The 13422-nt window shown below is 49.5% G+C and overlaps 1 protein-coding gene across 1 annotated transcript in view; it reads left to right on the plus strand.

The window, feature by feature from the left end:
• Positions 1–13422, plus strand: part of LOC139235052 (zinc finger MIZ domain-containing protein 1-like) — a 293638-nt gene that overhangs the window by 105187 nt on the left and 175029 nt on the right. Inside the window, exon 4 of the mRNA XM_070866173.1 lies at positions 6556–6661. Coding sequence (XP_070722274.1) covers positions 6556–6661 — 106 coding nt within the window. The remainder of the gene's footprint in view (positions 1–6555; positions 6662–13422) is intronic.

The raw sequence follows: 13422 nt of genomic DNA on the forward strand, positions 1-13422 counted from the left end.
AAAAGGAATTGAATCTGGAGAAGTGTGAGGTAATGCATTTGGTGTGGGCTAACAAGGCAGGTGAATATAGAATAACTGGTAGGAAACAAAAGTGTAGAGACACAGAGGGACCTTTGATTGCTTGGCTACAGATCCCTGAAGGTAGCAAGACAGGTAGATAAGGTGGTTAAGAAGGAATATGGGATACTTTCTTTTATTAGCCGCGGCAGGGTATTTATGCTTGAACTGTATAAAGCACTAGTTAGGCCACAGCTAGAGTACTGTGTACAGTTCTGGTCATCACATTACAGGAAGGATGTGATTGCACTGGAGAGGGTACAGTGGAGATTTACGAGGATGTTGCCAGGACTGGAGAATTTTAGCTATGAGAGAAGATGGATAAGCTGGGGTAGTTTTCTTTGGAGGAGGCTGAGGGAAGACTAGATTGAGGTGTATAAAATTATGAGGATAGAGTGGATGGGAAGGTCCTATTTCCCTTAGCAGAGAGGTCAATAACCAGGGGGCATAGATTCAAAGTAATTGATAGAAGGATTAGAGGGGAGTTTAGGAGAATTTGGGAGTCTGGAACTCACTACCTGAGAGGATGGTAGAGGCAGAAACCCTGATCGCATTTAAAAAGTACTTGGATATGCACTTGAAGTGCCATAACGTACAAGGCTACGGACCAAGGGCTAGAAAGTTGGATTAGGCTGGATAGCTCTTTTGCAGACACAATGCCTCCTTCTGTGCCGTAAATTTCTGATCCTATGTGTCGCTATTATATCATCATCATAGGCAGTCCCTCGGAATCGAGTAAGACTTGCTTCCACTCTTAGCATGTTCTTAGGTGGCTGTACAGTCCAATATGAGAACCACAGTCTCTGTCACAAATGGGACAGATAGTCGTTGAGGGAAAGGGTGGGTGGGACAGGTTTGCCGCACGCTCTTTCCGCTGCCTGCGCTTAATTTCTGCATGCTCTCGACGACGGGACTCGAGGTGCTCAGCGCCCTCCCGGATGCACTTCCTCCACTTAGGGCGGTCTTTGGCCAGGGACTCCCAGGTGTCAGTGGTGATGTTGCTTATCAGGGAGGCTTTGAGGTGTCCTTGTAATGTTTCCGCTGCCTCCTTTGGCTCGTTTGCCGTGAAGGAGTTCCAAGTAGAGCAACTGCTATGGGAGTCTCGTGTCTGGCATGCAAACTATGTGGCCTGCCCAGCAGAGCTGATCAAGTATGGTCAGTGCTTCAATGCTGGGATGTTGGCCTGGGCGAGGACGCTAACGTTGGTTTGTCTGTCCTTCCAGGGGATTTGTAGGATCTTGTGGAGTACATTGTAGGTGGTATTTCTCCAGGCTTGAGGTGTTTGCTGTACATGGTCCATGTTTCTGAGCCATATTACTACAGCCCTGTAGACCATGAGCTTGGTGGCAGTTTTGAGGGCCTGGTTTTCAAACACTCTTTTCCTCAGGCGGCCGAAGGCTGCACTGGAGGCGGTGTTGGATCTCGTCGACATTGCCTGCTCTTGTTGATAGGAGGCTCCCGAGATAAGGGAAGTGGTCCATGTTGTCCAGGGCCGCACCGTGGATCTTGATGACTGGGGGGCAGTGATGTGCGGCGAGGACAGGCTGGTGGAGGACCTTTGTCTTACTGATGTTTAGTGTAAGGCCCATGCTTTCGTATGCCTCAGTAAATACATCGACTATGTCCTGGAGTTCAGCCTCAGTATGTGCGCAGACGCAAGTGTCGTCTGCGTACTGTAGCTCGACGACGGACATTGGGGTGGTCTTGAACTTAGCCTGGAGACGGCGAAGGTTGAACAGGTGCCCACTGGTTCTGTAGTTTAATTCCACTTCAGCGGGGTGTTTGTCGACCTTGAGGTGGAGCATGCCAGCGAGGGGGATTGAGACGCAGCCCTGCTTGACCCCGGTCTGGACTGGGTCTGTGATGGATCCGTTAGTAAGGATCACGGCCTGCATGTCGTCATGGAGCAGGTGGAGGATGGCGATGAACTTTTGGGGGCATCCAAAACGGAGGAGGACTATCCATAGACCCTCGCGGTTAACAGTGTCAAAGGCCTTTGTAAGGTCAGAGAAGACCATGTATAAGGGCAGGCGCTGCGCTGCAAAAATCATGTCCGTTGTGCCCCGTAGGGGATGAAATCCGCACTGTGACTCCGGGAGGAGCTCCTCGGCCACAGGGAGAAGACGGTTGAGGAGGACTCTAACGACGACTTTCCCAGTGGCTGATAGCAGGGAGATTCCTCTGTAGTTGCCGCAGTTGGACTTGTCCCCCTTTTCAAAGATGGTCACGATTATTGCATCTCTGAGATCTCCCGGCATGCTCTCCTCCCTCCAGATGAGAGAGATGAGGTCATGTATTCGCGCCAACAGTGCCCCTCCGCCATACTTCAGGCCTCAGCAGGGATTCCATCCGCACCCGTGGCCTTGTTGTTTTTAAGCTGTCATGGCTTTTTCTACCTCGTGCAGTGTTGGGGTCTCACTGAGGTGGTGGCGGGTAGCATGTTGCGGGATGGAGTCGAGAACACTCGGGTCAAAGGCAGAGTCCCGATTAAGGAGATCTTAGAAGTGCTCCTTCCAGCGGGTCCTGACTGCCTCGGTGTCCTTGATGAGTGTTTCCCCGTTCTTGGCCAGCAGTTGGGTGAGGCCTTGGATGTTTGGACGTTGGTGGCCTTTGACTGCGATGAAGAATCCTCGCACATCATGGCTGTCGGCCAGCTGCTGTATCTCCTGTGCTTTCCCCATCCACCACCTGTTCTTTAGGTCCCGTGTTTTTTGTTGGACCTCAGCCTTGAGCCGTCTGTAATGCTGCTTTGCTGCTCCCGAGTCGGGTTGTTGTTTAAGTCTCAGAAATGCCCTGCGCTTGCGATCTATTAGCTCTTGGATCTCCTGAACATTCTCATCAAACCAGTCCTGGTGTTTCCTGGTTGAGTGACCGAGCGTCTCTTTGCAGGCACTGGTTATGGTGGCCTGGAGGGCAGACCAAGCGCTGTGGGCATTCTTGGGGTCATCAAGGCACGCCAGGTTAGCTGTGAGGCGCTGACTGTATAGTGCTCTCTTTCTCTTAGCTGGGTCTTTAAGTGCCCCGGCATTTTGTGGCACTACTTCTGCTGCCCCCTCCGCCTTGGCGCTATGTTGATGTCGATGATGGATAGGATTAGGCGGTGGTCTGTCCAGCAGTCGTCAGCTCCTGTCATGGCGCGAGTGATGCGCACATCCTTGCGATCCCTGGCTCGGACGATGACATAGTCGAGCAGGTGCCAGTGTTTTGGAGCGAGGGTGTTGCCACGATGCCTTGTGTTTGTCCCTCTGGTGGAACAAGGTGTTGGTGATGAGGAGTTCATGTTCTAGACACTTTGTCAGGAGTCGGGTACTGCTGGAGTTGGCTTTCCCTACCCCCTCTCTGCCAATCACGCCTCCCCAGAGGTCTGTGTCCTTGCCAACTTTGGCGTTTAAGTCACCGAGGAGGGTCAGTTTGTCGCCCACGGGGACGCAGGACAAGGACAGGACAAGCTCCTTTCCACACTGGTAAAAGCAGCCATGATGGCAGAAGTCTGAGCTTGCGTGGCAGCAGTCTGAGCTTCCACTGTAGCACTCAGACATTGGGTGGCTTCTGCTTGTGCTGCAATGGAAGCTGAGACATCGGCCATCAGACCCTCATCATGGGTGGGTCCACAAGTGCACTAATGAAGTTGCCCATCACTTCCATACTGGTGCAAGGTTGAAGACCGACTCCTCCATACTCCTTGGCAGTGATAATAGGTTCTCTGGCAAGCCTGCCAGTGCACCAAGCTATTCTGTGTGCTGCCCATCACCCTTGTTCTGAAGGCTGCCGCATCAAAGTGCTCATCTGAGTTCTCTGCAGCAGAACTAGTATGCACCCTCGCCCTCCGGGGAGCTGGCACCTGCGCTACCCTTTCTCCTTGCCCTGGCTGCAAGCCAGTCATGCCTGACGAATCGCCACATCAGATATCTGATGTGGTGAGCCTCTGTACTCTACAATACGTGTAGTGCCAGTTTCTGTGCTGGTGCCTGCGAGTGTCAGATCAAGTGATGGTGTCTCTTTTTCTCCATCACTCCCCTCTTGTTCTTCCTGCACTGGCTGGGAAGCTTGGAGTTGTTGGCTATCTGAAAGAATAAAGGCACAAGGGTAGGGTTGCGATGAGCACGTCGGGGGGTGAAAAGCTAGAGGTGCATGCTTACACCATTAGCACCTTGTAAGTGAGAAGAGATTGTGGGATGAGGGGGAAGTGGTAAGTGAGAAGGAGGATTAGGTATGAGCATAATGTCGTTCTCAATGGTTTCAGCCTTGCTGCTGACCACGGCCTCACTGATGGCCCCTCCAGTAATGTCCAGCACAGTCGCCTTTAACCATGGTTGACCAAGCCATCTTCCTCCAATGTCTCTCCACCGTTGTCCAGCTGGGTGAATTACACTGATTCTATTATCTATACTGTTATAGCTTCTCGTCCCACCCCTGCACCATGACCTCTGGTGCCCCCAAGGATCTATCCTTGGCCCCCACCTATTTCTCATCTACATGCTGCCCCTCAGCGACATCATCTGAAAATATAACGTCAGGTTCCATATGTACGCTGGCGACACCCAGCTCTACCTCACCACCACTCTCTCTAAATAGTCAGACTGCTTGTCTGACATCTAGTACTGGATGAGCAGAAATTTCCTCCAACTAAATATTGGGAAGGCCAAAGCCTTTGTCTTCGGTCCCCATCAAAAAGTCCATTCCCAAATTACTACTGGACTCTGGACACACTCTGTATTACAGCATTGACACCTGTACATTATGGCATGAGTGGTGTACTATCCACACAGTTTCATTGTATTATGGGACGGTTGGATTCCTTCACATCTGGCTTCAGGTGAAGATGTTGCTAGTTGGCAAATGCGGCAGCATTGCATTTATACCTTGTTTTGGATTGATCTCTGAGAGCTTGGAACAAACGCCAGGGAGAAACCTCTAGTCTGATGCGGTTAGGTTGCATATGTTGTCTGTCAGTAATCCACTAAAATTGTAAATGATCTGTAAATTTCTCTGCACAAGATCACTTATTTGCATGGCATTAAAGGAGCTTGTATTTTCAAACAGTATACTTGTGAAAACTGTCAGAAGCACAGCACAATATGCAAAGGTTCTTCATAGTTTTGAGTTTATCAAGTCTCATCAAGATTGCCATATATGTTGCCTTTGCCCTGAAGCTGTGACGAGTGTTGTGTTGGCAGTGGTTCAGGCGCGGAGTTCACTGCAGTGGTTCAGGCGCGGAGTTCACTGCAGTGGTTCAGGCGTGGAGTTCATTGCAGTGGTTCAGGCACGGAGTTCATTGCAGTGGTTCAGGCGCGGAGTTCACTGCAGTGGTTCAGGCGCGGAGTTCACTGCAGTGGTTCAGACGCGGAGTTCACTGCAGTACAGGGCAGTGCTGGCACTGGCTGCAGTTTGCAGATACAACAGGTGGCTAGTCACAAAGGGAGAAGATGCAGATTATCTTCTGTCAGCCTTGTCAAATCTTTGCCTTAGTGAAAGATATATTGATGGTAAATAAATTTGAAGATTTACACTGGTAAGATTTAGACTATGATTCACTCGGTGATCTTCGAATGAGTCATGAAACTGAAGCGCTGTCTGCCTCCTCCAGTGGCAGGTAACACTTCAGGATCCCACGGCATTATGTGAAGAAGGGCAACGATCACTCCTTGTTTCTTTGTCAACATTCCTCGGATTAACTCATTACTGATAGTCCATTATGTGCCCAGGTCACAACAATTACATGTAATGTATTTACTTCATGGGTTCTTTAAGAATTCATAGCAACACATTGCTATCAAGAACTAGTTTGTTTATTAGCAAAATGTTTAACAATCACACTACACATTACCAGTTCATCCACCAGGCTCACAACCACCTGCCTCATCGTGGATCACCCGAACCCAACTAGCTAGGGTTTTATTGAGCCTTGTGAATATCATGTGACTGGCTACGCCACTCCCAACTCAACAGCTCTACAAACCTGTAAGCACACATGGTGATGTAATTAATTGTGAGTGAAGCACTTTGACTTTGTTGAGAGGTGATAAGGCTCGAGGGAACGTTTCAGATTAATTGTAATGGACACAGCTTCTGGTGGGAATTCAATGGGGTCGTCAAAGCAGAAAATCTCCCCAAATATACTCTTGAGTTTGTGAAGAACTTCAAAGGAGCTGCAGCGATTGTAGCATCTCCACCACCACCGGCGAGCCTGGCATGGAGCAGGAATTCAATCTGGGACCCTCTGGTCTGTTTAGCTCAGTCACACAACTGGGAGAGATGGTTACCCTTGTGGCTTCTGGCACACACCAGGAGCACATGTGGGAGATTGTGCACCGGCCGGCAGCCCAGTAAAACGAAGTGAGTGGGGAAATCCCAGTTGGGGTGTGCAGTTTCCCGATTGTGGATTTGGGAATAGTGAAGAGGAACATCCCGGCCACTGTTTTAACCAACCCAGCCATTGGGGAAGCGTGTGCTATTAGTCTTTACTACTTATTCATTTGTTTTGCTTCTTTATTACAGGTTGTGAGTCGAGTAGCGACCCAGCAAGGTTTTGACTTGGAGCTCGGATATCGGCTATTGGCAGTTTGTGCAGCCCACAGAGACAAGTTCACCCCAAAGTCTGCAGGTAAGAGACGCTTTTTCACCTTGCCAGCTGTCCCAAACAAGACACAGCTTTTAGCATCAATATAGCACAGGGAGAATGGAATTTGAACCAGGATCCGCTTATCATTGGTTTCATTTATCCTACTCATACCAATACACTGTGTGGGGCAAGAAATCTAATACAAAAGCAAAATACTGCGGATGCTAGAATCTGCAAAAAAACAGAAAATGCTGGAAATCTCAACAGGTCAGGCAGCATCTGTGGAAAGGAAGCAGAGTTAACGTTTCGGGCGATGACCCTGCAGTAAACAGTGAGGAGGATCGTAACAAACCTCAGGAAGACATCGGCAGACCGGTGAAATGGGCAGATTAAATCTATTGCAGGGAAGTGTGAAGTGATACATTTTGGAGAGGCAATATAAACTAAATGGTACAATTTTATAGTCGGTACAGGGGGCTGTATGTACACAAATCTTTGAAGGAGGCAGGACACGTTGAGAAGGCTGTTAAAAACGCACACAGAATGCTTGGCTTCATAAATAGAAACATTGAATACAAAAGCAAGGAAATTATGCTAAAACTTTATAAAACATTGGTTAGGCCCCTGTTGGAGTAGTGTGGGCAATTCTGGGCACCACACTTTAGGAAGGGTATCAAGGCCTTGGAGAGGGTGCAGAGAGATTTACTGGAATTATAACAGTTATGTGTAGAGACTGGAGAAGCTGGGGTTATTCTCCTAGAGCAGAGAAGATTAAGGGGAGATTTGATAGAGGTGTTCAAAATCACGAGGGGTTTAGCTAGAGTAAATAAGGTGAAACAGTTTCCAGTGGCAGAAGGGTTGGTAACCAGAGGTCACAGATTTAAGGTAAATGGCAAAAGAACTAGAGGGAGAGATGAGAATTTATTTTACGCAGCGAGTTGTTGTGATCTGGAATGCACTGTTTGAAAGGGTGGTGGGAACAGATTCAATAGTAACTTTCAAAAGGGAAGTGGATAAATACTTGGAAGGGGGAAAATTTGCTGGGCTATGAGGAAAGGGCAGGGGAATCGGACTAATTGGATAGCTCGTTCAAAAAAAGGGCACAGGCTCGATGGGCTAAATGTTCTCCTTCTGTGCTGTATCATTGTATAATTCTAACCCAGTAACCTTTAACACTGCTTCATGTGTGACTGAATACATCCCTTAAAGTGCTGCCGCACAGTGACAAACCTGTGCCCACCAGTACCCTACCCCAACATTATATATTTACAGAACTGTGCCCATCAGTACTGTACACCAGTGTTATATTTACAGAACTGTGCCCACCTGCACTCTACCCCAACAACAACAGCAACTTGTATTTATATAGCACCTTTAACATAGTAAAATGTCCCAAGGTGCATTACATGAGTGTTATAAGACAAAAGTTTGACACCGAGCCAGATAAGAAATTACAGGTAACCAAAAGCTTGGTGTAAGACTAGGTTTTAAGGAGTGTCTTAAAGGAGGAGAGAGGTGGAGAGGTTTAGGGAAGGAATTCCAAAGGTTAGGGCCCTGGCAGCTGAAGGCTACCAATGTTTGAGTGATTATAATCAGGGATGGTCAAGAGGGCAGAATTTGAAGAGCGCAGATTTCTCGGGGGTGGGGGGGGCAGTGTTATGAGGCTGAAGGAGATTACAGAGATGGGAAGTGATACCCCAGTGTTATAGATTTATAACCTGTGCCCACCAGTGTGATGTTCAAAGTTGTCTCTCCAGAAACAGTCAAAGTTTGAAAAGGCACAATTGTGAATTGTGCCCCTGGGTGCTCAGTGGAGAGTTGAGGCAGATGGAAGTTCCCTGGATACTGGGTCCGCTCTGTTGAAAATGGACATGGAGACAGCGCCATAATCTTGCTGAGGAAAGGCAGGTAGTTAAAATCTGCACTTTTGCAGTTTATTCAACGGGAACTGAGAAGACAGAAGCTATTCATTGGATGTATGAATGCTCTGTTTGTACATTCAAGAAGCAGCAAAACTCCAGGTGAGACAGCGGGCTGGGTTCATGCACACAAAAAGAGGACTGCAGTTGCAGTGAGGAAGGGTTGAATTTTCTGCAGTGGATTTTTACCTTTAAACCAGCGGAACTCCTGTCACGCGGCTCACTGTAATCCTGTCAATTCACTTTTATATGTTTAGGAGCGTGTATCATGGAACAGTTTTATGGCAATAGAAAAGCAGAATGCCGCGGATGCTGGAAATCTGAAATAAAAGCAGGAAACGCTGGAAATACTCAGTGGGTCAGGCAGCATCTGTGGGGAGAGAAACAGAGTTAACGTTTTAGATCGATGGCCCTTCCTCAGAACTGGCAAAGGGTCATCAACCAGAAACGTTAACTCTGTTTCTCTCCCCACAGATGCTGAGTAGTTCCAGCATTTTCTGTTTTTATAACCGTTTTATGCTGACCTGTCTCTTAATGCCACAAACTTTAATTGCTGTGAGTAACAGACTGAGGTCAAGAGTTGAATTGCTGTCATAGAGGGAAGTTTGCAGATGGGAAGATTGTAAATAACCAGGTCTGAAATGGCCACCTTTCTTTTCAAAGTCTGGTCCCATTGGGACAACCAATATCCTGCATGTGAGAAATGAAGCACGGCTCAGCTATGAAAATGCCACCTGGGAGAGAGCGGCAGTGTTGATGCTATCGCACAGCCCTGACGAATGGAAAATCCTTCACATTAAAACAGAGGGCTGAGAGTCTGGGGAATGCAGCAGCAGGTTTATTCAATGAATCAGTGTTTAAAACCAGGCTGGATATGGGGAGGAGGGCTGTGGGAGAAAGGCAGGCTCATGGGATTAGGATACTGCTTATGTGGAGAATTAACTCCCAACACTGACTGGTTGGGCTTGTGTTCATGTTGTCGTTTCTAAGGAATTGTATGCAAATGTATTAGCAGTACACTGTGTGCCGATGGCACTGTGTAATGCTGTTCTTGTACATTTCTTTTTGTCCCTCCTGTTTTCTTCCCTTCCCAGATGTCGCTGGCTCTCACTGGTGTAGTCAGCTCCCCTCCATTCACAAGCGTAAGCCTAGACTATTGGACCCAATGACATCCAATCCTGATCCTGTCCTCAACCAATGTCCACACACACACACTTTTCCACCAGGAGTCACTGCGTGGTGATCCAGGGCAGAAACCTGGCTGTTTCCTTCACCCCCACTGCTGCCCCTCGCCCCCGTCCTTTCCCCTCGCCCCCGTCCTCCCCCCTCGCCCCCGTCCTCCCCCCTCGCCCCCGTCCTCCCCCCTCGCCCCCGTCCTCCCCCCTCGCCCCCGTCCTTCCCCCTCGCCCCCGTCCTTCCCCCTCGCCCCCGTCCTTTCCCCTCGCCCCCGTCCTCCCCCCTCGCCCCGTCCTCGCCCCGTCCTCGCCCCCGCCCTTCCCCCTCGCCCCCGCCCTTCCCCCTCGCCCTCGTCCTTCCCCCTCACCCCCGTCCTCGCCCCCGTCCTCCCCCCTCGCCCCCGTCCTCCCCCCTCGCCCCCGTCCTCCCCCCTCGCCCCCGTCCTCCCCCCTCGCCCCCGTCCTCCCCCTCACCCCCGTCCTCTCGCCCCCGTCCTCCCCCCTCGCCCCCGTCCTCCCCCATTGACCCCGTCCTCGCCCCCGTCCTTCCCCCTCGCCCCCGTCCTGCCCCCTCGCCCCCGTCCTGCCCCCGTTCTTCCCCCTCGCCCCCGTCCTTCCCCCTCGCCCCCGTCCTTTCCCCTCGCTCCCAAAATTTGATACCGAGCCACATAAGGAAATATTAGGACAGTGACCAAAAGCTAGGTTATAAGGAGCGTCTTAAAAGAGGAAAGAGAGCTATCGAGAGGGGAATTACAGAGCTTAGGGCCCAGGCAGCTGAAGGCACGGCCACCAATGGTGGAGCGATTATAATCAGGGATGCTCAAGAGACCAGAAATAGAGGAGCGCAGATATCTCAATGGGTTGTGGGGTTGAAGGAGATTACAGAGAAAGGGAGGGGCGAGGCCAGGAGGGATTTGAAAGTAACTATGAGAACTTTTAAATTGAGGTATTGCTTAACGGGGAGCCAGTGTAGGGCAGAGAGTACAGTGGTGATGGGCGAATGGGATTTGGTGCGATTTAGGACACGGGGCAGCCGAGTTTTGGATGACCTCAGGTTTACTTCGGATAGAACGTGGACGGCCAGCCAGGAGTGCATTGGAATGGTCACGTCTCGAGGTAATAAAAGCATGAATGAGGGCTTCAGCAGCGAATGAGCTGAGGCAGGGGTGGAGTTGGGCGATGTTACAGAGGTGGAAATAGGGAGTCTTAGTTATGCTGTGGATATGCGGCCAGAAGCTCATCTCGTGGTCAAATATGACACCAAGGTTGTGAACAGTGTGGTTCAGCCTCAAACAGAAGTTGAGGAGAGGTATGGAGTCGGTGGCTAGGAAACGGAGTTTGTGGCGGGGACCGAAAACAATGGCTTCGGTCTTCCCAATATTTATTCGGAGAAAATTTCTGCTCATCCAGTCTGAATGTCGGACAAGCAGTTTGACAATTTAGAGTCAGTGGAAGGGTCGAGCGAAGTGGTGGTGAGGTCGAGTTGGGTGGCATCAGCGTACATATGGAAACTGAAGCTGTGTTTTCGCATGATATCGCCCGAGAGATGGAGCGCCAATCAAGTGGGCTGCTTTATTCTGAATGGTGTCAAGCTTCTTGAGTGCTGTTGGAGCTACACTCATCCAGGCAAGTGAGGAGTATTCCTTCACACTCTTGACTTGTGCCTTGAAGATGGTAGATGAGAAATAGAAAGGGACCAAGGATAGACCAGAGATAATAATGCGGGAGCGAGAGGAGAAACTGCAGACTGTGTGGTGAAGATACTCCCACAGTGCTGTTAGGGAGGGAGTTCCAGCATTTTGACCCAGCGATGATGAAGGATCGGTGATAAATTTCCAAGTCAGGATGGTGTGTGATTTGGAGGGGAACTTGGAGGTAATGGTGTTCCCTGCACCTGCTGCCCTTGTCCTTCTAAGTAGTAGAGACTGCGGGTTTGGGAGGTGCTGCCGAAGAAGCCTTGGCGAGTTGCTGCAGTGCATCTTGTAGATGGTGCACACTGCAGCCACGGTGCGCCGGTGGTGGAGGGAGTGAATGTTGAAGGTGGTGGATGGGGTGCTGATCAAACGGGCTGCTTTTTCCTGGATGGTGTCGAGCTTCTTGAGTGTTGTTGGAGCTGCACTCATCCAGGCAAGTGGAGAGTATTCCATCACACTCCTGACTTGTGTCGTGTAGATGGTGGAAAGGCTTTGGGGAGTCAGGAGGTGAGACACTCACTGCAGAATACCCAGCTCTTGTTGCCATAGTATTTATGTGGCTGGTCCAGTTAAATTTCTGGTCAATGGTGACCCCCAGGATGTTGATGGTGAGGAATTCAATGATGGTAATGCTGTTGAGTTTCATGGGGAGCTGGTTAGACTCTTGCTTGTTAGCAATAGTCATGGCCTGGCACTTGTGTGGCACAAAAGATACATGCCACTTATCAGCCCAAGCCTGAATGTTGTCCAGGTCTTGCTGGTGATTCTTTTGCTCCGATTGGATAGATAAGAATGAAACTAGGCAAGTGCAGTCCAACCCAGTGTGACTTTGATGAGGGCCATTTCAGTACTATAGCAGGGATGGAAACCTGATTGGAGGGATTCACGCATGGAGTTGCGGGAAAGATGGACACGGATTTGGGAGGCGACAACACGTTTAAGGACTTTGAAGAGGAAAGGCAGGTTGGAGATGGGGCAGTACATAATCCACACTATGTTGCTGAATAAAATATGTTTTAATCTATGTCACTGAGAATTTTTCTAAGTGTTAACACTAAAGCTGAATTAATAAGTGAGAATAAGATTCTGACAAGTTACTGTTGATATTGTAGCTGTCAGTGAGCTACGCCAGTCGCTGCTCACCTGGTTGGATGCAGTCCCTCTCCAGTGAAGCAATTACCCATTAAACTCAATTCACTGTTTGGTTAGTGGCTCTTTCATACATCAGCGAGCGCCTACCCCACCCTAGCTCACTGCAGTGGTCTGGACCATCGGCACTGAGCCCCGCAGAGTAGAAAGCCCCAGCTTCCTCCTCAGTCAATGTTGAGCCAGCTGATCTTGGGGGCAGCAGTTGGCTGCAACAGTTCGCTGAGGGGAGCGGTGGATTAAATCGGGGTTTGTGTTCCTGATCACCATCTGGTGACTGTTGTGCGGCGGTCAGGTGAGGACGATGGGGCTCAGCTGCGTGTCTCACTGTGTGAGCACATGTTTCACTGAAATGACGGAGCGCTGCTGACACCTGTGCAACTATTCCAGTCTGTAGAAGTGGAATAAAACAGGGCAGTAAGTGATAAAAAGGAGAGCTTGGAGACTACAGGTGGATTGAGAAGACATGTCACTCTACTCAGTCCTCAGTCCCAAAGCTTTCAAAGCTGATGATTTATTCAGATATTCCAAGGAAGACAGTTGAGTGTTTGTAGAGACTGCACCTACGCAGTCTGCGTGATCTGAACTGAATCATCCTTACATGGTGCGATATGTGGTCTGGCAATGCAAGCAACCCTCTGGGGGTCACAGAGCACATCCCCAGGAACTGACGCCTGAGTCACTGGGCTAATTTATTGAAGTCAGTATCACAGAATACGTTCAATTCAGTTTAATTATTCTTACACAAACGTTTCTTGGTTCTTCTGCTGTTGCTAAAGACAATTGATATTCTTGAGGATAATTTTTAAAGTCGGTTGGCAGCGATATGAAATGACGAATTCACAGTGTTCATTGGAATAAGCTTTGTT

Source organism: Pristiophorus japonicus, chromosome 22, assembly GCF_044704955.1.
Source record: "Pristiophorus japonicus isolate sPriJap1 chromosome 22, sPriJap1.hap1, whole genome shotgun sequence".
In the NCBI taxonomy this organism is placed as follows: domain Eukaryota; kingdom Metazoa; phylum Chordata; class Chondrichthyes; family Pristiophoridae; genus Pristiophorus; species Pristiophorus japonicus.